Source organism: Zootoca vivipara, chromosome 16, assembly GCF_965207765.1.
Source record: "Zootoca vivipara chromosome 16, rZooViv2.hap1.1, whole genome shotgun sequence".
Classification (NCBI taxonomy): Eukaryota; Metazoa; Chordata; class Lepidosauria; order Squamata; family Lacertidae; genus Zootoca; species Zootoca vivipara.
Genome location: NC_142599.1, coordinates 6,500,781 through 6,525,025, shown reverse-complemented (window position 1 = coordinate 6,525,025; position 24,245 = coordinate 6,500,781). Strand labels below are relative to the sequence as shown.

The 24,245-nt window shown below is 45.4% G+C and overlaps 1 protein-coding gene across 1 annotated transcript in view; it reads right to left on the bottom strand.

Moving 5' to 3' along the window:
* LOC118075944 (transmembrane protein 132C) overlaps nt 1–24,245 on the bottom strand; it is a 270,224-nt gene that overhangs the window by 72,081 nt on the left and 173,898 nt on the right. The window contains exon 4 of the mRNA XM_035098371.3: nt 2,140–2,326. Coding sequence (XP_034954262.3) covers nt 2,140–2,326 — 187 coding nt within the window. The remainder of the gene's footprint in view (nt 1–2,139; nt 2,327–24,245) is intronic.

The following is a 24,245-nucleotide window of genomic DNA, read 5'->3' as shown; positions in this document are numbered from 1 at the left end:
TGGCGCGCGCTGTGCGAAGCCGCAGGACCCGGGAGGACCTGGCAGCAGGCTCAGCGGGCGGCGCGCAGAGCCGCAGGACCTGGCAGGAGCCGGCAGCAGCTTCAGCCGCGCCGCGCCGCATCGCATCACGTGAAGCCGCAGGACCTGGCAGCAGGTGGCACGCGAAGCCGCAGGACCCGGCAGCAGCCTCAGCCGGCTGCGTGAAGCCCGGGACCCAGCGGCGGGCGGCGGGCGAAGCCGCAGGACCCGGCAGCAGCTGGCAGCAGCCTCAGCCGGCTGCGTGAAGCCTGGGACCCGGCAGGAGCTTCAGCTGTGCCGCATCGCATCGCGCGAAGCCGCAGGACCCGGCAGCAGCCTCAGCCGGCTGCGTGAAGCCCGGGACCTGGCGACGGGCGGCGCGCAAAGCCGCAGGAGCCGGCAGGAGCTTCAGACGCGCCGCATCGCGCGAAGCTGCAGGACCTGGCAGCAGCCTCAGCCGGCGGCGTGAAGCCCGGGACCCAGCAGCAGGCGACGTGCGAAGCCGCAGCAGCCAGCAGCAGCCTCAGCCATGCCACGTGAAGCCCTGGGACCCGGCAGCAGGCTCAGCGGGTGGCGCAAGAAAGCCCTGTACCATACTTAATAATGCTGTACCCTACTTAGGTAATAAAAAAATAAGACATCCCCTGAAAATAAGCCGTGGTGTGTTTTTTTTTGGAGGAAAAATTAATATAAGACGTGTCTTATTTTAGGAGAAACACGTAACTGGGACTGAGTCAAAGCTATACACAGTTATTCCACAAACTTTCCCTCCCATCAAAATCACCCCGACTTTTCTTTTTCAACCACTCCCTGCTGTTTGTGCCTAGAATTTTCTGTTTTGCCTGTTTGTTCACAACGGCACCTGACTTTGCTCACCCCCAGTGGTGTCACTGTGTAGTCAGAGCTGAATGGCTATGTAGTACTTGCAACGTCTTCCCAGTGCACTGACACATGAGCAGATGCAGTGACCTAGCGTGGGTTGCCAGCACCCAGAGCAAGGCAAGCATTGCACCCCCTAATTTTGTGGACATTGCATGAGGTGCTCCCTGGAGCCAACAGTTGGACTCTGCTGCACCCCTGCGGTATCCGCTCTTCAGGTAGATCACCTGCCACCTGCTGGTCCTCTTGTTCACCCTTTCAGCTCTGCAAGCTCCCAGTAGGAGTGGCAGCTTGTGCGCTTTGGCGGGCTTGGTGGTGTCCCAGGAGTGCTGGAGCCGTGGCTGCAGCAGGCATAGTAGGATGGTGATGGAAAGAAGGTACAGACACAAAACACAGCACTTCCCTGACCACCTCTCCTGGGCTGTGCAGTGTGAGGGGCTCATGCTGCTGCCAGGGTGAGGGTGGGCACTGGCAGGTTCTGGGCATGCCGGCGGCTCTCGTCTCCATGCTCCTGCTGCTGGGTGCGTGCCTCGCCCGAGGACACATGCCAGGAGGGAAGCCCTGGGGAAGGACTGGCACGGGCTGGGAAAAGTTTGGGCTCTGTCGGGCAGGAGTTCTACCCCCTCCAGCCCCAGATGCAATGCCAAAGGTGCCTCAGAGCTGCTGCCTCCTGGCCACCAAGTGGGAGACAGGAGTCCCGCAAGAGGTCCTAGCACCCACCCCGTGTCTCTGTGGGCCTCTTCAAGAGAGAGCAAGTAGCTTAGACAGCCCATCAGTCCTCTTGCTCACTCATTGAAGGAGCAAGCAGCAGAGAGCATGGCTGGGCATGGGGATTTATCTGAACATCAGTGCAACAGGTAGAAGTTAGGGAAGGGGAAGGAAGGGAGGATGTGGGAAACTTTGCCTTTCCTTCAGCACTTTTCTTCAGAACAAGTTCTCCATCCCTGTCATAGACATACCATAAAATGCAGACTGGATTCTGACTGGGGGAGAAATCAGAAAGAAAGCCACAATATCTTAATCCTCTTTTTCTCAAATGTTTCATTTTAAAACCATTTATTGTCAGGATAACATGGTGGTAGTGGGGAGCCATGGACCCTGAGCTGCTTGCAAGATACCGTAGGCAGAATAAAACAAATTATTAAGTTGCAGCACTCACCGTGAAAGAACCCTCAGAATTAATAAATGGCAATAAAAGTAAATTTTGAAAAGGACTACATCTGTCTACGTGAACTCTCTTACCATCGCCAATGGAACAATCCCGACAAGATCCTTCTGGCAAATGAAGATTTCAGAGAGGGCTGGGTCTGTTGTCCCCTTTCGAGGATATTCCACCTGCCAGGTGATAGGCTGTGTTCCGGAAAGACTGCTGAAGCTGGCTATTTCAAAGTTCAGCCGCACCACCTCGCTGAACATATTGTTATTATTTCTGGAATAATGGCAGGGGTGGGGGGTGGCGGTGGGGTTGAGAGAAGAAAAGCAGAAAAGGCATTCAATTAAATAGATTGGCAAACATAGTATGGCCAAGGTGAAAGTTCACATCAGGAATCAGGAACATTTTCCAGCCATGCACCCTGGCAGGACCAGAGATGAAAGTGGGTGGAGCAACGCGTGGAAATCTGACCTTTGGACAGTAGAGTACAGTGGTGCCTCGCTAGACGAATTTAATTCGTTCCACGGGTCTTTTCTTATAACGAAAAATTCGTCTAGCGAATCCCATAGGAATGCATTGAATTTTTTTTTGAATTTTTTTTTGCCCATAGGAACACATTAATTGAATTTCAATGCATTCCTATGGGAAACCGCGATTCGCTAGACGAATTTTTCATAAAATGAATTCGTCTAGCGAGGCAACCTCCACTAGAAAAAAACTTTCATTAAGCGGAAATTTCGTTAAGCAGGGCATTCGTTAAGCGAGGCACCACTGTAGCTTCGGCACACACTCACATACTGCTCCTTATTCTCCATCCAGGCAAGCAAGAGACATGATCAGATTTGAAAGACACATTCCAGCCAGGCAAAAGCTCTCAAAACAGAACCAGTGAGAAATTATGTCTGGGGAGGGTCTGTAGCATGAAGAGAGTCCTGAGGGTCAGATAGAGAAACTTGGACAGCCTCGTTCGATGCTAGAGCCTGTGATTCCACACCCTCTGCTTTAATTATTTGAACATTTGATTGGAATTCACAGGGGCTGGGATTGGCAATGGGCCATGTCTATGAGAAAAGAGTAGCAAAATGATACGGCAAGTTCTTTGATGGTAGATAGCATACCCCCTAAACTTCCCCCCCTTTTTTGCAAGCACCTACTCTTCTTCCCTACTAATTTGCATTAAATTAATAAATGTCTTAGATATAAAATTAAAACTCTCAGAGAAAGTTAATCAAATCACCTTAACTATACGTAGGAATACAAATCACCATAAAATGTTAGCAAACCCAAAAGTCATACGATAAAGATGTAAAATGGTTGCAAGCTATGTATAATAACAAACAAATAATTCAAATAGGTCTACCCTGAGTAGAATTTAATTGGAATCAGTGAAAAGTGTCATCCCCCAAAGCAGACCAGCCCATTTCACCTCCGTTCTGAAATTCTGCACCAAACTCCCCACTGTGGCCAATGTAGGAATATAGACAGGACTAGACTTGCCAACATTTTTTTCCCCTCTTTGCTTTTCTGTACCTTTAATGGACCCTTGATCTCCAGACACCGGTACACCATCCTGCTTATTTTTGGGTCCTAGAGCAACACACACACTACCTCAGGTACAAAGTGAAGCATTTCCACCCCAAAACTATGGAACATCATTATTTTGCTTCTCCTTCCTGTGGTTCCATAGCTCTCTTGCAATACTCCCAGCAGATGAAAAGGGCTGCTTGTAATTCACTTGCCTTCAGCTATCATTGCCTTAGCTAATGGTTTGCTTTGCCTCCCTTTCTCCCTCTCCTTTCATTTTGTTTTTAATTTGAGTTAACTGTTTCTCCTAAACTCTTTAGCGTGTACGCAATAAAACACCTAAGCGGATTGCTCTAGAAATAAATCCCCTTTCAAACTCAGGTTCTCTCCCTCCTTCCCCCTTCCCATATCTTTGTTCTTTTGAAAAAGTCAGATTTCTGCTTAGTATTCATCCGATGTGGAAGTCTCTCTCCGCAGACACTGAAAGCAAAACAGCATTTTCCTCCACAGGTGATAGCAACAGTTTAAGGGCTTTAAAGCTTCAGAGAGAGGCTATAGTTAAGTTAGACACCTCAACAGGAATTCTCAGGGAAGGTACAGTATCTATTTTTTCTCTCCAAAGTTTCAGTTTCTTAAAGGCAGATAGCAATTATCAAACTGGGGCCTAGATTCACTTTGGATCACCCAGCAGTGGCAAATCTCCTTATGTTTTGTGTCTCTTTCACATATGCTCAATTCTTAGGTCTGTTCTAGCACATCCTATATAATAAAGTGCAAGTGTCTCTGCGTCTAGTCCCTGTGTCCCTGCTACTGCGCATGTGCCCCACGGACACAGGGATTGGACACAGAGACTTGATGCACACACACACACATGCTCTCCCCACCCCACCCTACCCCTCTGCCTACCATTTCCGTCGCAGTCCTCAGAAGAATCACGGCCTTCTCCTGGGCGCCCGCCCAGAATGTATAAGTATTTATGGTGCATCATATAAATTTATACAAATTTATTACCTAAGAAGGAGTCTGCCCCCTGAGGAAACTATTCCTGTGAAATGGGGAACAAGCTAGCTGCCCGTCGGAAGACGTAGCACTTTATTATCGGACTTGATTATCGGACTTGATTATTGCACTTTACACTGGACCTTTAAGACTTCGAGCATGACATTTTGTACATATTTTTGAATCTCTTTGTATATGTGAAGGTTGTTAGTGCATATTCATTTAAATATTTGCTCTTCATGGTTGTTTACCTTTTCATTGTTTTGATGTGAATGGGTCCTATGACCTTAACCTCCTTTCCTACACTTGAGTTTCCCCAGGACTCAAAGCTGACTAAGTCCCTAAGGGCTGGACTCACTGAGCTGCACCCCCACAGTGTTGGATTGGCTTGAGGCAGGAAGAAATGATGGACTAAGCCTGTTGCCTTCATGTTCCATTCCTTCCCTTTTCGGTTGCATGGAGGTGGCCTTTCCTCATGCTTCACCCTTGATAGAGAGGAATACCTGTCAAGTGACATGCTCCAAACACCACCAGCTGTGTGTACTCTCATGTGGCCTCCAAATGCCCAGCCAGTGATACATAGGGCCTCCAGGGACAAAATATTGCCAACCCTGGCTTATGTGATTATAAATCTGTCTTTAAGACACTGCCTTAGGACACTGTGTGTGTGTTCTTTTCTGATGTAACATGGTAACAAGGCAGTTACAGTTATAGCTGCATTGTAATTTCAGTGTTCTCCCTCTCTCCCTCTCTTTGTTTTTAATTGTCGGTTTTATTACAGTAGTTATTTAAAAGAGTAAATTAACCAAGTCACAGCCGCCTGATTATGTCTTTCTGGTGAGACATCATTTATTTATGCCTTGCTCTGGCAGGGCTGAGATGCAAGGCTTGTGGAGAACTGAGACCCTGGTGATCCTCACTACCACCATAATCAAGAAACAGTTTTCAGATAGTAACACAGGGATGGGAAACTCCTTTTAGCCCAGCAGGGGAGATTGTTATTCCCCCGTCTGACAGCTAGATGCAGATGCAGTCACCCGCCTGTCATTCACTGGATGTCACAATGATGTCAGGTGACATTGTTGCCTGCAGAGATCTTCAGAAGCCCCCTCTCAAAGTGCTATTTTGTACACCACATTGGAAAGGGCTTTGAAGACACCACCCATCAGCTAGTTGGTGGTACCTGCAAACAGGGCCGGTGCTAGGGTTTTTTGCGCCCTAGGTGAGATCACCTTCTGGCGCTCCCCCCCAATCATATTTCAGCTACATCCCTCCCCAGTTCTGCCTTGCACCCTCATTGAGCGTTGTTGCCTTGCTGCAATGTGTCCTTGGAGCCTGTGATACTTCTTGCGCAATTACCCCTGGAGTGTGAACGTAACTAGCCTAGTATACAAACATGAAAGGAGCAGAGGAGGCTTTATGTTTGGTGGGTGGGAAGGAACAGAACCTCAGTTATTTTTATTTATTTACTTGATTTAGGGCAGCTGCTCCCCTGCCCTGCTTGGCTATGCCCATGGGGCTTTTGATGGCTACCAGCCATGTACAGCAATGCTCCTGAATACCAGTTGCTGGAAACCACAGGAGGGGATAGAGGCTCTTGCGTTCGAATCCTGCTTGCGTGTTTCCCACAGGTGACTGTTCAGCCACTGTGAGAACAGGAGATTCCTGTAGCCAATCAGAAGCCGTGCTGGAAGGGGCGGCGCTCAGAGGCACCCACAGCTTCTGATTGGCTGCAGGAATCTCCTGTTCTCACAGTGGCTGAACAGTCACCTGTGGGCGCCGCCCCTTCCTTCCCGCTGAGCAGCAGCGGCCTCAGAGGAGGATCACCTCCCACGTCGTCCTCCTTCCCCAGCCCGGGCCCAGAGACGGCCCTGCAGGCAGCACCGGGCGGTGGCGGGCGGGCTGTTCAGCGCCCCCTCCGCTTCAGCGCTCTAGGCAATGGCCTAGTTTGCCTAAGTGGAAGCGCCGGCCCTGCCTGCAAATACCCTTTAGGATGTGTTAGATGTTTACCTTCCTCACACCTTACATCATATTTGATGGCCTGAGAGGGTCAAATGGGGAAGCCTGGTGGACCTAATTAGGCACATGGGATAGAGGTTCCCTATTCCTGTAGTCAAAGCCTGGTTTACAGGTATCCAGAGTCAGGTAATCATCATCATCATCATCATCATCATCATCATCATCATACTATAATAATAATAATTATTATTTATTATTTATACCCCACCCATCTGGCTGGGTTTCCACAGCCACTCTGGGCGGCTTCCAACAAAACATTAAAATACAATAATTTATTAAACATTAAAAGCTTCCCTAAACACGGCTGCCTTCGGATGTATCCTAAAAGTCTCTTTGACATCTGGTGGGAGGGCGTTCCACAGGGCGGGTGCCACTACTGAGAAGGCCCTCTGCCTGGTTCCCTGGAACTTGGCTTCTCGCAGCGAGGGAACCGCCAGAAGGCCCTCGGCACTGGACCCCAGTGTCCGGGCAGAATGATGGGGGTGGAGACGCTCCTTCAGGTATACTGGGCCGAGGCCATTTAGGTCTTTAAAGGTCAGCACCAACACTTTGAATTCTGCTCGGAAACGTACTGGGAGCCAATGTAGGATTTGCCCTGGTGTTGCTGGTGTTGCCCTAATGAAATCGAAAACTCATTATATGTCCAAACTGGGCCTGATAACTGCCAGATCTCACAACTATTCTGGCATTCTATCTATTGTACTATGCTGCCTCTACAAAATCATGGTTGCAAGTTTCAGACATCAACAGAAGCTTTCTGGATGAAGAAAAATCAGATTCTAGAATGAACTCTGCCTTCAGAAAAATCAACTGAAGTGCTGCAATTTCATTTTAGCCTAAACTCAGTTTGTGACGACTAGAGGATGCAAGCAATTTGTAAGAACCAGAGTTAACAGTCAAGGCAAGCTAAGTGAAGGGCTGGGGGCTGGGCTGTTGCTTCCCCTCAATTTTAAGACTTTGTCTCTAGTTGCTAGCCTCCTCCTTGGCACTTGTAAGATATAACTTCATTTGGCACTGCATGCTTGCATGTATTTGCTGTGGGAATTTCCCTCTCTCTCCTGGAGTTCCTTGGCTAGATCTTTCCCCCTCCTCAGGATGGAATAATTTGAGATGACAAGGGCAAAACACATATATCTACATCTATCCATCTGTGGAAAGAAATTGATATCTACAGAGCATTCATGTACATGTCTCCTCGGAAGCAAGCCCCATCAAAAGGGAATCTTTTTCAGCCTGGGGGCCACATTCCCTACTGGACAACCTTTCATGAGCCACAGGCCAGCGATGGATAGCGCCAGAGGCCAAAGTACATGGAACACCAAATGTAAATGTCACCTTTGTACAGTAGGCTAGTTTCAACTCTCACTCCTCTCTAACCTCTATCCAGACAAGCAAGGTGCATGATCAGAGTTCAAGGCCAGGCAAAAACACTTAAGGAGGATGAGAACAAGGACAGATGAAGGATGTGACCTGCACCGGGGGGGGGGGCTGACGAGGGAGGGTGTGTGACATGAATAGAGTCCCAAGACCAGATGGAGAGGCTTGGAGGGCCACATGTGGCCCCTGGGTCTGAGATCCCCCACATCTGCCCTACTGAGTTTAGTGGGGATTATTCAGCAGTGCAGCTCAGTAGCTCAAGGCTCAGGACTCAACGTGGGAGCTTAGACCATTGAGGTGACAATCACTTCAAAATGTGGCAAGGCAGTCATACTGTCTTTGCTTCCACCATCCCCATGCCCATTCTGCTGAATTTTCACTGGACCTCTCTTCCAAACACCTGCCTTGATGGCACCACGAGATTTAATCCCTGGTAAATAGGCATAGGATTGCAGTTATATGGCCTCAATGTTCAACCCATCAAACAGCTAAATGAATATCCAGAGGAATGCATCTAAAGCATGAGACCTGCTGTCTACAGTCAGCCCTCTCCACCATTGATCCACTCTCTTCATTGTTGGGGCCAAATTCTCTAAAGAGCTGGGACTGAATTCCACTGGAGTCGTGGACTTGCTAGTCTGTGCTCTCCTCACCTGCCTTCTTACTTCCAAGCAGTCCAGAGGTGATCCTGGCTGTCAGCTTCCTCCTCTCTAGTTTCACTGTTGCCCTTGCCCAACTCAGCAGAGAGGAGGATGGAGGCAAATCCACCATTAATGGACTGTGCCTGCCATTGGCTTAGACACCACATACTGTTGGGGAGGGCTCTGCTTTTGATCCCCACCAGTCCCAATGGACACCAGTCACCACTGCAGTCATCAAGTGATAAATACAGGATGAGTCCTTTAAAAGAGGGCCCCGTGGATACAGAGTACACCTGTTCCATGAGGCCTCTTTAAAAAGACTCACCCTGTACATATGTATGAACTACTACAGTTCAGAAAAAAAGAAAAGACGCACAAAATGTTCACTGATCTTTAAAGGTTTCATGGGGTGTCAATTGATGGCTTTTGTCCACAACACAAATGAATCGAAGACAGCTTTCTCCCCCACCCACAACAGATAAATGGACATTGGTTTTGTGAAACCCTGGCACAGACAATTCTGTCTGACTGTCAAACACAGAAGAGCAAAACATCCTCAGTGTTTCAAGAAGACAAATGAAAGAGATACAATCCCAATGTGAAATGGTCTGTGAGAAATGTAGGAGCTGACTCAGATGATGCGGACGCTTTGCTGATAAATTCTGACAGGGGCAAAAACTTATTTCAAGTGATGCCTCTGAGCAGAGCGGGTCAGGTCAGGTGAACATGGCTCTCAATTAAATAACATATACACCTGATGTGCTGGTGGTCCTGGTTTTCAGACCAATGCAATGGCGAGGAACAAGTGACCCTCCAGGATTTCTTTTTTAAAAAATAATAATATATTTATTAAGGTTTTTTTCAAACAAATAAAAAACATTTAAAAAATACAAAAACAAAACAAAACAAAACCAAAAAAACATACAAAACTCAAAAAATACAACAATACAAAAAATATAAAAACAAAAATTCAAACTTATAACCCTAGTTGCTAATCTATTGACTTCCTCATTCCTCCTCCTTCTGCGAGTCTTTACATATCTTCAGTAGTAAAGTCTAAATCTTATATACTTTCTAGTTATAACTTTAATATTACCTTGTTTCTATATCTTTTACATCTTAACCTTTTATATTCTAACCAAATCTTCTTCTTAATTAATTTATCATCAATTTCTAACAATACTTGTTTTACACCATTGTATTATCTACAACCTCTATTTTGTCTCCCTCACTTCCACTAATTCTGACCCTCCAGGATTTAAATTCTCCAGCCAATGTGGATGATTCCTCCAGTCAGGGATGATCAGAGCTATAAATCAACAGCAGCTTCTCACCCCTGCCCTGTGCACTTTGGGGCAGGTTGATACGTAGAAGACATGGTAGCCTGCTGCCCCAAACGGTGGTCCCTTTCTGTAACATGTAGTATAGAATTTACCTCATGGACTAATGAAAGGATGCTGAACCTGCGGCCCTCCAGATGTTAGTAGGTTCTAACTCCCACCATCCCATAGTCAGGGATGATGGGAATTGGAGTCCACAACATCTGGAGGGCCACAGCTTCACCAGCCCTGGCCTAAATCTCTTTTCCTGACTATTCCTCCTCTCCTGCCATTAGTGGGCAACACATCTGACCCAATTTGTTGAACTGGCAGGAACATACCACATATATATATCAAAACAACAGACAGTTTAGAGAACATCTATGAATGTCCAAGTTTTTAAGCAGAGGCTTGACAGGCATATGTCAAGAATGCTTTGATGGTGTTTCCTGCTTGGCAGGGGCTTGGACTGGATGGCCCTTGTGGTCTCTTCCAACTCTATGATTCAAGTTACACACTAGGGTAGGTCATAAAAAACTTTTTTTGGAAAATGTTTCCTCCCTTGATCTTATATCAGGCGTATGGTATAAACATAGTCAAATTTCAAATTTGGGACAAATCGGTTAATATTTAGACCCTGCTCCTACAGACTGAAATTTTGCCTCACTACGAGTGATGAAAACATAGGAATTTGACTCATTTATTCCCAGTATGTTAAATTGTGAAATAATAAACATAAATTTTAGATTTTATGTAGAGCAATAATAGTGGCATACTATTATTTTCTGCAATATTTATTTATTTAAGATAAAACATGTTGATAATTTACATGAAAAACCAATGGTTTTGAACAAATTATATGGAACAATTAAGCAAACGGTGTACTAAACAAGTAAACATAAACAATAAACAATAAAACACCACTCATATTATGTGTTGCGTCAAAACATCACATTATACTTAACTACTTAGGTATAAATTGTACTAAATGCTTACATTTTGTGTAATTAATAAAATTTAACAGAGGAGCATATTTCAATTGTTTCATTGCCTGATGGAAATTACATTGGTGGTCATGTTACACCGGTTGATAGCAAGGTGAAATCTATTGCAAATTCTCTTATCTCATTTCTCAGAGAAAAATACCTAGTGTGAGTCAACTTGCAGCAGTAGCTTGTGATGGGACAAACATAAACATAGGTGCCCCGGGAGGAATTAACCATCTTATTTAAATAGACATTGGCCGGCCATTGCAATGGAATATTTGCCTCCTTCCTGCCTCTACAACATCTCATCATTGAACTAGATGGACCCACATCTGGGGCTAACACCTTTTCAGGGCATATTGGGAAATTACTGCCCAGTGTCACCGATTTTCCAGTTGTTGAACATAAATGCTTTGCACGATCAGATTCAATCCCAGAAATGCCATAAGTAGTTTGGAAAAATCTATCTACTGACAAAAAGTATCTGCGGCAAGTTACATCTGCACTCATATATGGAGAATATGAGTGACTTACAGTGACTTACAGCTACTCAAAATTGGCCCATGCAGCCATAGCAGGTGGCTCACTAGTGCCTGTCGTATCTGCCGGCTGTATGGAACAAATTATAAAATGGTCGGAAACTGACACATATGAGCCACCGATAATCAGGAACATGACAAACAATGAACTGTTAAATATTGTGACCACTCCATTAACAATTCCAAAATTCAAGTGCCATTCACAAATGGTTGAACTTGCAGTGAAGGAGGTTACTAGAGCATCTAGGATAGTTATTGGAGAGAAAAAACATGATGCTACCATCAAAACAACAATGGACAATCGCTCTAAATTCCCAAAACAAGAGACAAATAAGGACTTTCCACCAAAATAGACGTTTAGTGTAAGGCATAAAAGCATATTTTAGCATGATATAATATAGTGTACATGTACAATGTATAATATTGCATAAGGCATAATTTTATTAATTACACAAAATGTAAGCATTTAGTACAATTTATACCTAAGTAATTAAGTATAATGTGATGTTTTGACGCAACACATAATATGAGTGGTGTTTTATTGTTTAATATTTATGTTTACTTGTTTAGTACACCGTTTGCTTAATTGTTCCATATAATTTGTTCAAAACCATTGGTTTTTCATGTAAATTATCAACATGTTTTATCTTAAATAAATAAATATTGCAGAAAGTAATAGTATGCCACTATTATTGCTCTACATAAAATCTAAAATTTATGTTTATTATTTCACAATTTAACATACTGGGAATAAATGAGTCAAATTCCTATGTTTTCATCACTCGTAGTGAGGCAAAATTTCAGTCTGTAGGAGCAGGGTCTAAATATTAACCTATTTGTCCCAAATTTGAAATTTGACTATGTTTATACCATACGCCTGATATAAGATCAAGGGAGGAAACATTTTCCAAAAAAAGTTTTTTATGACCCACCCTATTACACACCCCTTCCAGCTAGCTTTAAGACCACAGTATGGCTAGCTAGACCGTAATAAATTGGAGGCTGCCTTATACTGAATAGAGTAGTCAACAGCATATTCATAAGTAAGTAGTAGAAGAACTCAAGCTAAGAGATCAACCCTTTTCATGCATGCTGACTGTGGGGGAAGAATAGTTCTTACAATGTCATTTTCTAAGTAGAGATAATAACATGAATAAAAAATGAATTGAAAGCTGGGAAATTGTAAGGAAGAAAGAACTCCCCTCCCCACCCACCCAATCTTCACCTTCATTGCCAACCCAACTTTTTCTCAGAAAAGCAATTTCTGTTGTGTTCTTATTTACCCTTGGAAATACTATTCTAAACTCTGAGAGGCTGGGAGAAAAGCAGGTGTACTTCAATCTTAGCATTCCTGGAAACAGGGTACAATTCACTTAGAAGAGTATAGTTTTCAGGGGGAAACTACATTCAGAGTATAGCTCTGAATGAGTCACTTTTGTCTCTGCTTTGGACATTCAAAAAGTACTGTAAAGCAATTTTAGGTAGCAGGACAACTGAAATCTGTGCATTGTCAGTAATGCCAAGGGCCTGTCCTGAAAGATGGGATGCACCTGGGGATTTTAGATTCACCCAACTGAGTTGTCCTGTTAGCACAAGGACGCAGTGCAAGGACACTTCACCTCCTCTACCCATGTTCTGAGTTCCCCCTCCAACCTATGCATATTGACTCAGATATCGTGGGGAATGATAACAGGTGTCTTCTAGGCTGAAGGAAGCATTCCTTTGTGTGCAACCAAGGGGGTGTAGCAGCTGGAGTGTGGCACCTGGGAGACCAGGTTCGAATCCCCACTTGGCTATGAAGCTCACTGGGTGACCTTGGGCCAGTCACTGTCTCTCAGACTAACTTACCTCACAGGGTTGCTTTGAGGATAAAACAGGGAGGAAGAGAACCATCCATGCAGGCCACCTTGTGCTCCTTGGAATTAAGGTGGCATATAAATATAAGGAATAAACAAACCTTCCTCAGGTAGCTGAGCAGTGGCTGCTGCCGTCAGTCCCCCAAGCCAAAGCACAGCGGGCACAGCACTTGGCTCGGGGGACTGATGGCGGCAGCGGCGCTTGCTCTCTTGGCTCGGGGAAGGCAGGCGGGCAAGAGAGCAAGCACCTGTCTGTCTTCCCTGAGCCAAGCGCCCTTCCCCAAGCTAGTGTTGCTGCCGCTGCCAGTCCCCCGAGCCGAAGCGCAGCGGGCACAGCGCTTGGCTCAGGGGACTGGCGGCGGCAGCGGCGCTTGCTCTCTTGGCTCGGGGAAGGCAGGCAGGCAGGCAGCAGCAGCCCCGGAGCCGAAGCGTAGCGGGCGCTGCTTGCCAGGGCTGTTGCCGCCTGCCTGCCTGCCTTCCCCGAGCCAAGTGAGCAAGCGCAGCCACCGCCAGTCCCACAGAGCCCATAGGAACACTTTGATTAAGTTTCAATGCATTCCTATGGGAAACCGCGACTTGCAAGACGAATTTTTTGTAGGACGAATTGAATTCGTCTTGCGAGGTACCACTGTAGCTAGATGTACAAATGATGTACAAATGATGTAATCCTTTTGCCCATGGGTTTCCTGCAACGAGCAGCAGAAGGAGTTAAACAGTATCCATGGACAAACAAATTATATTTCAAATCTGCCCCAAATAATAAAGAAAGATGAATGCAAGAGAGTGTGAGAAAGCCAGGACAAAAGAAAATCCAGCAGTCAGTATTTGAATTAACAATCCCTCTTTCTCTCACCTGCTCTCTCCCTTTGTGCTTTTCGTACTGCAGTGGGGCAGGAGGGGGGGGGACACACACAGCCACCTCCAACTTCTGTAATTATTGATGCAGTTTTTGCTTGGAAGTGCAAAGATATTTGTGACAAGCCACAGAACTGAGAATATTGGAGGTGTAAATGGAATGGCCTCTTTCTGTAAGCTCAGCTGAAAACGGGTATTAGAAGAGACATCAAAAACATGCTGGAGAGTAGAGAGTGTTTATATAAAATTGCCTCCATCTCTTCACCTTGCTGCATTCACTTCTGGCTGCTGCCTTCCAGCGCAGGCTGCATGTGCCCAATACAATGGCCACTTTATATTCTTCACTATTACAGAAGGGAGTCGGCATGGCATAGTGGTTAAGGGTGTTGGGCTAGGACCTTGGAGAGCAGAGTTCAAATCACTGCTTATCCATCCACTGGGTGACCTTGGGCCAATCATCTTTTAGCTTAACCTTCCCCACAGAGTTGTTGTGAGGGTAGAACTGAGATGGAGGGGAATCATGTATACTACCTTGAACCACTTGGAGGAAAGGTAGAATAGAAATGTAATAATAATATTGCTAAAATCTCCCCCAGTGTTTCCTCCTAGGATCCAGTCCAGAGAGGGAAATGTTAAGAACTGCATAATTCAAGGATGAAGAACCTACGGGCCTCCTGGTATTGTTTGACTCCAACTCCCATCAGCCTTAGCTGATCTTTAATTATTTTATTTTTAAATAAAGGTAGAGGCCAGCACCTGGGACCTTTTGCATGCAGCAAATGTGTTCCAGCACACAGCTATCACCCTTTCCTAGGACATGAAGCTCCCTTATACTGAGTCATTGACCCACTGAGCTTGGTATTGTCTTCTCTGACTGGTAGTGAACCTCCAGAGTCTGAAGCAGGGGTTCCTTCCCAGCTCAAGGCCCCAGATCCTCCTAACTGGAAGAGGCAGAGCAGTGGCGAACCTTGCTGCTTGGCTGCCTGGGGCGGCAAAGGTGGAGGCACCCCCTGGGGTGGGGCATCGCGATAATAATAATAATAATAATAATAATAATAATAATAATAATAATAATAATAATTTATTATTTATACCCCGCCCATCTGGCTGGGTTTCCCCAGCCACTCTGGGCGGCTTCCAACAGAAACATTAAAATACACTAATTTCTTAAACATTAAAAGCCTCCCTAAACAGGGCTGCCTTCAGATGTCTTCTAAAAATCTGGTAGCTGTTTTCCCTTTTTGACATCTGATAGGAGGCCCTCTGCCTGGTTCCCTGCAACTTGGCTTCTCGCAACATTGGCTTCTCGCAATGGCTTCTCGCAATGAGGGAACCGCCAGAAGGCCCTCGGAGCAGAACGATGGGGGTGGAGACGCTCCTTTAGGTATACTGCGTGGTCCGTCCAGGCTGGTGCTGCTGCTACCACATAAGGTTGCCGCGGGAGCAGCAGCGCCAGCCTGGCTGCCGCTCACACACAGCGGCCCGTAACAGGCTGCCACTCTCGCACACTCGTGCACACTCTATACGCGCTGGGATGCTGCACATGCGCAGTCAGTACGCGCTGCTGCTGGCGCACGGCAGCCCATGGGCCGCTGCTCGCACACAGCAGCCCGTAATGGGCTGCCGCTTGCATGGCAGTTGGCACGGACCGTGGGTGGTGCGCGTGGAGCCCCCCCCCAGAGTGGAGCCCGGGGCGGCCCTCCCCCACCTTGCTACACTACTGAGGCAGAGTCTGAATGGCAACTGCATTCAAAATGTCTGTCCTTGAGTTGAGTTCTCCTTGATGCAAACTTTTTAAAGAATGTTGCAAATACATTACTCCGACCATCCTCTTTAGGATGTTCTTTCTCTTTCTCAGGAGGCTGTCATCTCCACCTCTGTCCAGAGATGTACATAAAGTGTCAAAAATTGTAAAAGGGGGGCGGGAATCAATATGGCATTAGCTATTCCCCCCCCTCCCAGAAAAGTTCATAGAAGTAGGTGGTAACATTGATGAGAAATTGGGAGGGAAGGGGTGGTGGTGGAAACAGTTCCAAAGATCAGATCATTCAAATAATGAAGCTCCTTGCTGATTTCTATCAATATATTCCTTGATGTGCTTCTCCACAGCTCTGACCTGAGTTGTTAACTCGACATTTATGTCAAAACTAGATCCCCTAAAAGGTCAGAACAGGGCTTAAAAATCAGTAGTCGTGTAAACATCAACAGCCCTCACCTCGTGCTGAAAATACAAAGGGAAAGGAAAGAATGGTGAACTTTATGAGTGCTAGGAGACAATCCATTTTCTCTGATCCAGCTGAGATAGCATCTTAGGCCCCATCTGCACTGTACACTTAAAGCAGTATAATACCACCTTAAACACTCATGTCTTCTCCCAAAGAATCCTGGGAACTGTAGTTTGTTAATGGTGTTGAGAGCTCTTAGGAGACCCCCTGCCCCTTTCACATAGCTACAATTCCCAGGGTGGTTTATTAATCAAGCCCTCTTCCCAGGAAACTCTGGGAACTGTAGCTCTCTGACAGTGTAAAGTGGTATGATACTATTTTAAATGCATAATGCAGATGGGGCCTTGCCATGTTTCCTTAGTCCAGGATTCCCCACCCTGATGCCTTGCAGATGTTTTCAGCAACAACCCTCACCATCTTTGACCATTGACCATGCCAAGGAAGGGGGGCAGGAGGTGAAAACTGTTCTTACAAAATTCAGAGCACTGCATAATCTGGAGGATAAAAAAAACATTCCAGTCTATGTATTAGCCCAAGATGTGCAAATGGGGTCAATTTACTAAAAAACACAGAGGGAACAAAATTCTGCTCCATCACTAGTAGAAGGTAGTATGTTGCTTTTTTAACTTATCTGCATTGGTTTCTGTACATATTAAGTGATAAGTAACCTGCAAGTCTGAATTTCTGTTTTATTTGCTTGCATATGCTTTTATGTGTTTCTATATTGCTATTTTACTGTTTTTAGGTTGTGTTCTTGTTTTAATTTTTTAAAACTTGTATAATGATTGCTTTTTAGACTCTATACCACTTAAGATATTTTGGAAATATTAAGTGGTATATAAATGCAAATAAATAAGTAAATAAATAAATAAATAAAAGCACTAAGTAGGGATGGGGGGGAACACTGAGTTTGTTGGCATATTAATAAGAAACTACCCAATTTGCATTCCTTGAACCAGGAGGGAACAGACATCCTTCAAAACTCACACTTCTCCAAATTTGCAAATTGGTTCCTCCACCAACACAAAAATGTATCCAAAATGCATTACCGGTATATTAGGCAAAACGTATGCATAAAAAAGGATATACATATTAGGGGGGGGGAACATTTAAAATGCATTGTCAGGGGAAATTGCTTGCAAAAATGTGCATTTTAGTAAAATCTGCATATTCATTAGGAAAAAATAAAACTGAAATGCTGATGGCTTTTCAAAAGGATTTTTGTTCTGTTTTTGTTTTTTTTAAAAAATCTTCAAATTGCTGCAGGAATGTGGAGAACTGAACTGAGGATTTTAAAAATGAGAAATTGAAATGGACAGCTTCATCTATGCCTAGTACTAAGTAACAAGCCTGAGTTTATCTCTGTTACACCACACAACAATTCTTGAGAGCAGAGGTTTATGCTTGTTGGTTATCTTTATTCTCTCTTCCCCCTACCCCCCAAAAGCCATCTCAGAATCATGGGTTTGGAATGGAACCCAAGGTTCATCTAGTCCAGGCATGACCAAACTTGGCCCTCCAGATGCTTTTGGGACTACAATTCCCATCATCCCTAGCCACTGGTCCTGTTAGCTAGGGATGATGGGAGTTGTAGTCCCAAAACTTCTGGAGGGCCAAGTTTGGCCATGCCTGATCTAGTCCAACATCCTGAAAATGCAGGAATTACAGCTAAAGAATCATTTGTTTCCAATGCAGTTCTCAGAAGCCCTGAATAAAAGATTCAAAAAAAGCTGCCAGATATCATGTGGTTTTATTTACCTACTGCATAACTCAATGGCTCAACTCAGAAAATAATAATAATAATCTCGTAGGTGAATTTATTGTCTACATTCCCCTCCATGCAGAGATGCCTTTGATGTCCCCACCTGCATCCAACTTTTACGATCTGGCAGGGGATGGGAAACAATGATGGTTCTATTGGAGGCAGCTGTATAAGCAGTTCCCTTTTAACTGGAAGACAATGAAAAATTAATCGCAAACCGAATGTAACTAAGTTTTGGTGGAAAGAGCAAAACCACTCAGACATTATCATCTTCAACAGATGTTTGCTGACTGCCTAAATTTACAAAATTACCTGTCATGTTTTACTATTTCCTCGAGGAAAACAAAAAAAGAAAATCAGCAGTCCTGACTTGTCTCTCAGAGTTAATAAAACGCTCCCCGTATAAATAGGATATTAAAAGAGCTTTTGACTTGCAGTCATAACAGTTAGCTGGAAAGATTGAAAAACAGCAAATGGGAGAGAAAGTCCTCTCAGTAGTATTGATTGCTGTTCAGAAGGAGAGTTCAGAAGGAGAGTTCAGAAGAGTCTTGGCAGTTAAAGGACTGTTTTCTGCTTTCTTACATCTCTCTCCCTCTCTTTTTTGAACATGGAAGAAGGTGAGGTGACATTTGTCATGTCTGAAAAGTCTTTTTCCTACAGGCGGAAAATATCCAGAAGCATATCATGCAAAGAAAATTGAACAGGAGCTGAGGGCCAGCAGAAGGCTCTCTAATTCAAAAACCCTGCAAGGTAGTTTAAGCTGAGAGATTGCGACTAGCCCTGGGTCAACTAGTAAGGTCAAGCGGCGGTTTAAACCCAGATCTCCTTGGTCCTAATCTAACCACTAAAGCTACACACTTCAATCTCCAGATGTCGCTGGTATGTAACTCTCATCATAATTATCAATAGCAGTAGTAATAATAAATATTAATAATTATACCAAATTTAGTGGATGTTACAGGCTTCTAAGCAAGGTATTACACAGCTTCTTTTAAACTTCAGTTGCTTATTTTAAGTGTTTCCTAAAGGAACATTATCTCCTGACACATCCTTTGTTGTATTGACTTTGTTCTGTAAAATAAATCTTTCTTATTTGTTCAACTTCTGCCTGAGTCTCTCCCAACTATCCAAGTTTACCCTCATACTAAAACCAAAATATAACCCATGGTGGTTATTATAGAGTATACCGAGGGGGTTTGCTGTACCGCACAACTAAAAAAATGACACATTCTAAAATGTTTTATCTCTTTCCTTTATAAATATATATATATATGTCCTGAACTTTTAACCACTAGGATTCCCGGGGGTATCACTTATGTTATGGCCCTCAGTTGCATTAACATGGACAACTGTTGTCCCAGGTCACTGGGTGGTATCCAACAGTCAGTGGTTAGAGTGTTGGAATGTGACCCAGCAGTGCTAGGAGACCAACTGGATTCTACCCATTGGAGATAAAAGGTAAAGGTAAAGGACCCCTGACAGTTAAGCCCAGTCGCGAATGACTCTGGGGTTGCGGCGCTCATCTCGCTTTAAGGGCCGAGGGAGCCAACGTTTGTCTACAGGCACTTTTTCCGGGTCATGTGGCCAGCATGACTAAGCCGCTTCTGGCGAAACCAGAGCAGCGCATGGAAACGCTGTTTACCTTCCTATACCAGATCAGTACCTGTTTATCTACTTGCACTTTGACATGCTTTCAAACTGCTAGGTTAGCAGGAGCAGGGACCGAACAATGGGAGCTCACCCCATTGCGGGGATTTGAGCCATCGACCTTCCGAGCGGCAACCCCAAGGCTCAGTGATTTACACCACAGCACCACAAGCAAAGCCTATTGAGAGTGAGGGCAGGATAAAGCCCATACAGCAACTTTTTCACTAGCTGTCCAGGACACATGCTGGGGAAGGTTCATGTTTTCTGATTAGATGGGGGCAGGAGTTAAAAAAACAACCCCAGTCTGTTCCTGAGTGTTGTCAGCATCACACAAGGTCACAGCCTCCTTTAGGGCCAAGGAAACAAATCAAAGTTTGCTCCACAGCCGTGACTCTGCCTCCATGTTCATTTCTAAACTTACATAAGAGCAAGCAATCAATATTCAGTTTAGAAATAATTGATAGGATGATACAGCTGCTCATGCCAAAGGATTAAGTCTCAACCAATAGTAATAACCCTAAGGCTTTTTTATAATATAGGGAATCTTCTTCTGGGTAGGAAATCATTTCTCTAGAAGGAGAAATTCTGACAGATGGCATTAAGTTGTCAGAACCTCCACATATATGGCTGTGATAGATGAGTTCTTCCATATGGATTTTAACTTCCTTGGCATGCTGGGTTTTCTGATGGCTATCAGGTCAGATGATGTGCCAAATTCTGGGAGAAATAAAGTCTCTCTGTGTAGCAAAAGGTCTGGAGAGTTTCTCTGACAGAGACAGAACCAGAAGCTGCTCCATGTAGTGAGACACCGAGTTGCAGGTTGGAGCATCCTCTGGCTCTCCTCTGACTTCTGCCTGCTGCTCAGCCAGGGGCTCCAACCGGGCTCCCACATTGAGGGGACCCAGCCAAGTGACACCACCTGACATGCAGCGGGGGGGGGGTATGGGGAGGGTGATCTTCATGCTTCCTCGTCCCAGCCCCTGCCTGGCTCCTGGACTCCCGGCCGGAGGCTGGGACGAGCGAAAGCAAAGATCGCCTTCACTTGTCTCAGCTGCCACACAGCCCCTTCTGCCCCCTGGATTCAAAGGATTCAAATGACAAGAAAGGAGATTCTAATTAAACATGTGGAAGAACTTTCTGATGGTAAGAGCTGGTTGATAGTGCAGTGGACTACACTGGAACATAGCTGCCAAGTTCTCCCTTTTTTTAAGGGAAATTCCCTTATGCTGAATAGGCTTCCTCGTGAGAAAAGGGAAAACTTGGCAGCTATGCACTGGAAGGTGGCTAGCTATATGCCAGGGGAAACCCAGCCAGATGGGTGGGGTATGAATTAATAATAATAATAATAATAATAATAATAATAATAATAATAATGGTTCTTTCACTAAGGTTTCTATTTCCTACCCAAGAGGCTGACCCAAGGATGGGTGAAAATTCACATACACCCCTCCCTGGTACTTTTCTCTCTCACACCAGGCAGGCTCAAGCAGCAATGTTCCCGCAGGCATGGTCATCACTTGACACCTGTGGCTTCAAGCGACCATCTGCATGCATGAACATGCAGCCTCAGATCAAGAACCACATGGAGAGCTTCCATAGCACCTCCAAGGCTTCCACCCTTCCAAAGAGTCTTGGCACTGAAGCTTCTTTTCATTCCATCTGTCCCAGATCTAATTAAATGGCTTGGCAGTCAGTCCAGAATGGCCAAAGGGAGATAGATACTCCTGTGTACAAGGCACAAGGCACAATTTAGGTTTGGAGAGGATTGGGCACATTGGCAAAAGAGGGGCAGTCTATCAGCTGTAATTGGGCATAATTTCTAAATTTCTAAATTAGAAATTTCATAATTTCTAATTTCTAAATGGAAGTGCTCTCCTAAAATAAGACATACCCATAAAATAAGCCCAAGCAGGATTTCTAAGCATTTGCGCAATATAAGCCATACCCCGAAAATAAGATATAGTGATAGGCGCAGTTCTGGAGGGCCCCAAGGAAGAGGCAAGGCTGGACACGTAATTAAAAAAATAAGACATCCCCTGAAAATAAGCCACTGTGGGGTTTTTTTTAAGGAAAAATAAATATAAGACAGTGTCTTATTTTTGGAGAAACACAGTAGCTCAGTGGCAGAGCCCATGCTTTGCATGCAAAAGGTCCCAGGTTCCATTCCCAGCATCTCCAGGTGGGACAAGACTCCCTTCTGAAGGTCTAGATCAGCCTTTTTCAATCTTGTTTTTGAACTACAACTCCCATCATCACTGACCACACGCTGGCTAGGAATGATGAGAATTGTAGTCCAACAGCATCTCAGAACCAAAAGTTGGGAAAGGTTGGTCTGGATAATTGCTGCCGGTCAGTGCAGACCAGTGCTGGAGAATCTAACTTGGCCTGAAAGGTTATATCCCCCAAACCAGGACCACCAGTCCCATATTTGACACCATATGTTACGCAATGTGTGAAGCAGGTGAAGATGTGGTTGTAAAGGAACCACCAGGAGCTTAAAGCATGTTCTTTACTCCTTCTCAGCAAACAGGGCTTGCTAATCAGTCCCGACAGCATCGAGCTCCATAAATGATCCATTTTTAGGTAGGCTTTGCATTCAACCTGTGCTGACAAACCAACATCCCCCCCCCTCCTGTGAGCTGGCTTTCATACCTGCCAAGTTCCGGCCTGAGAAATAAGGGACTGGACCGGAAGTAGCAGGCCGGGAGTAGCGCTTCCGCCATTTTGGAACTGGGCGGAGCATGCTCAGAAGCGACTTTTGATGCTGCTCTGCCCTGCTGCAAAATGGCCGCCACACCAGAAGTCGCGCTGCAGCCATTTTGGAACTGGGCAAAGCAGCATCAAAAGTCGCTTCTGAGCATGCTCCGCCCAGTTCCAAAATGGCCGCTGCGCCAGAATAAACCGGGGAAAAACAAAAAAATCCGTTTTTTCGGCTTGGGACAACAGGAAAAATGGGGGTTTCCCGGGGAATATGGGAGACTTGGCAGCTATGCTGGCTTTGCAGACACCTTTGCCTGTCTGCAGGGTGTAGGGGATGTTGATTTGGGGGCATGGCTTGAATCATAGCTGCCAAGTTCTCCCTTTTTTAAGGGATTTTCCCTTATGCTGAATAGGCTTCCTCGTGAGAAAAGGGAAAACTTGGCAGCTATGGCTTGAATCCAAATTATGCCTGCAAGCACAGAAAGCAGGGCTTGCAGTCGGCACCAGTTGGCTGGGTCACCATTTGCAGTCAGGAAAGGCCATGGTTCAATGTTAAAAGCACCTGCTTTGCATGCAGAAGGCCCCAGGATCTCCAGGAAGGCTGGGAAAGCCACTCTGCCTTGGGAGTCACTGTCAGTCAGTTATACACAGTTCTGAGCTAGCTGGACCATTGGATCTGTTCGGAATACGGCAGTTGGCCTCCTGTATTCCTGAAGTGGTCACCTGATGTCATAACAATGGTAAGTTATTAACATATGGGAAGCCCCACCCCTTGGTCAAAATGGCCTGTGGAGGGTGGGGGAGGTCAGTATGTGACCCACAGGCTAGATCCAGGTCCTCAGCCCTGGTGTAGGCTACCCTGAGCTGGATGGGCCAATGGCCCTCCTACCTGCCCATTGCGTGGTTCAGAAGCACTGATTGCTATTTCCCGAGAGGCAGGCAGTCAAGAATGGATATTGCCTTCATGATGGGAAACACTGGACAGGCATTGGGCCCAATCCAGCCAGTAGAGGCTGGTCGACTGAGGTGAATGAAGGACTGCCCTTCCAAGCACAGTCTGTCCTTAGCCAGCCCCTATTTGGCTACCTTCTTATAGCGAGTCAGGGGTGGGTCTGCCTGTAATGGGCTTTTGCTCCACCTACTGTTGGTATCCCTGCCCTCCTCAAAGGTCGGCGGTTCGAATCCCTGTGACGGGGTGAGCTCCCGTTGCTTGGTCCCAGCTCCTGCCAACCTAGCAGTTCGAAAGCACATCAAAATGCAAGTAGATAAATAGGAACCGCTATAGCGGGAAGGTAAACGGTGTTTCCATGTGCTGCTCTGGTTCGCCAGAAGCGGCTTTGTCATGCTGGCCACATGACCTGGAAGCTATACGCCGGCTCCCTCGGCCAATAATGCGAGATGAGCGCACAACCCCAGAGTCGGCCACGACTGGACCTAATGGTCAGGGGTCCCTTTACCTTTACCTAGAACTGGATATAATATTTGAAATGTTCCACAGGAGATGATTCATGTATGGAATGAAACAAATAAAAACAGTTAAATGAAGAGCAGTTATAGAAATTATAAAAATGCTCTCCCCGTGGAAGTTTGCCTGGCACCTTCATTATACACCTTTAGGTTCCAGGCAAAAATGTTCCTTTTCAAACAGGTTTTGGGCTGACTAAAATCCTTTTAAATGTTTTGCGGGGAGCTGGTGGGGAGGGAGGGGGTTATTGTTCTATTTTATTATGAATTTTGAGTGTGTGT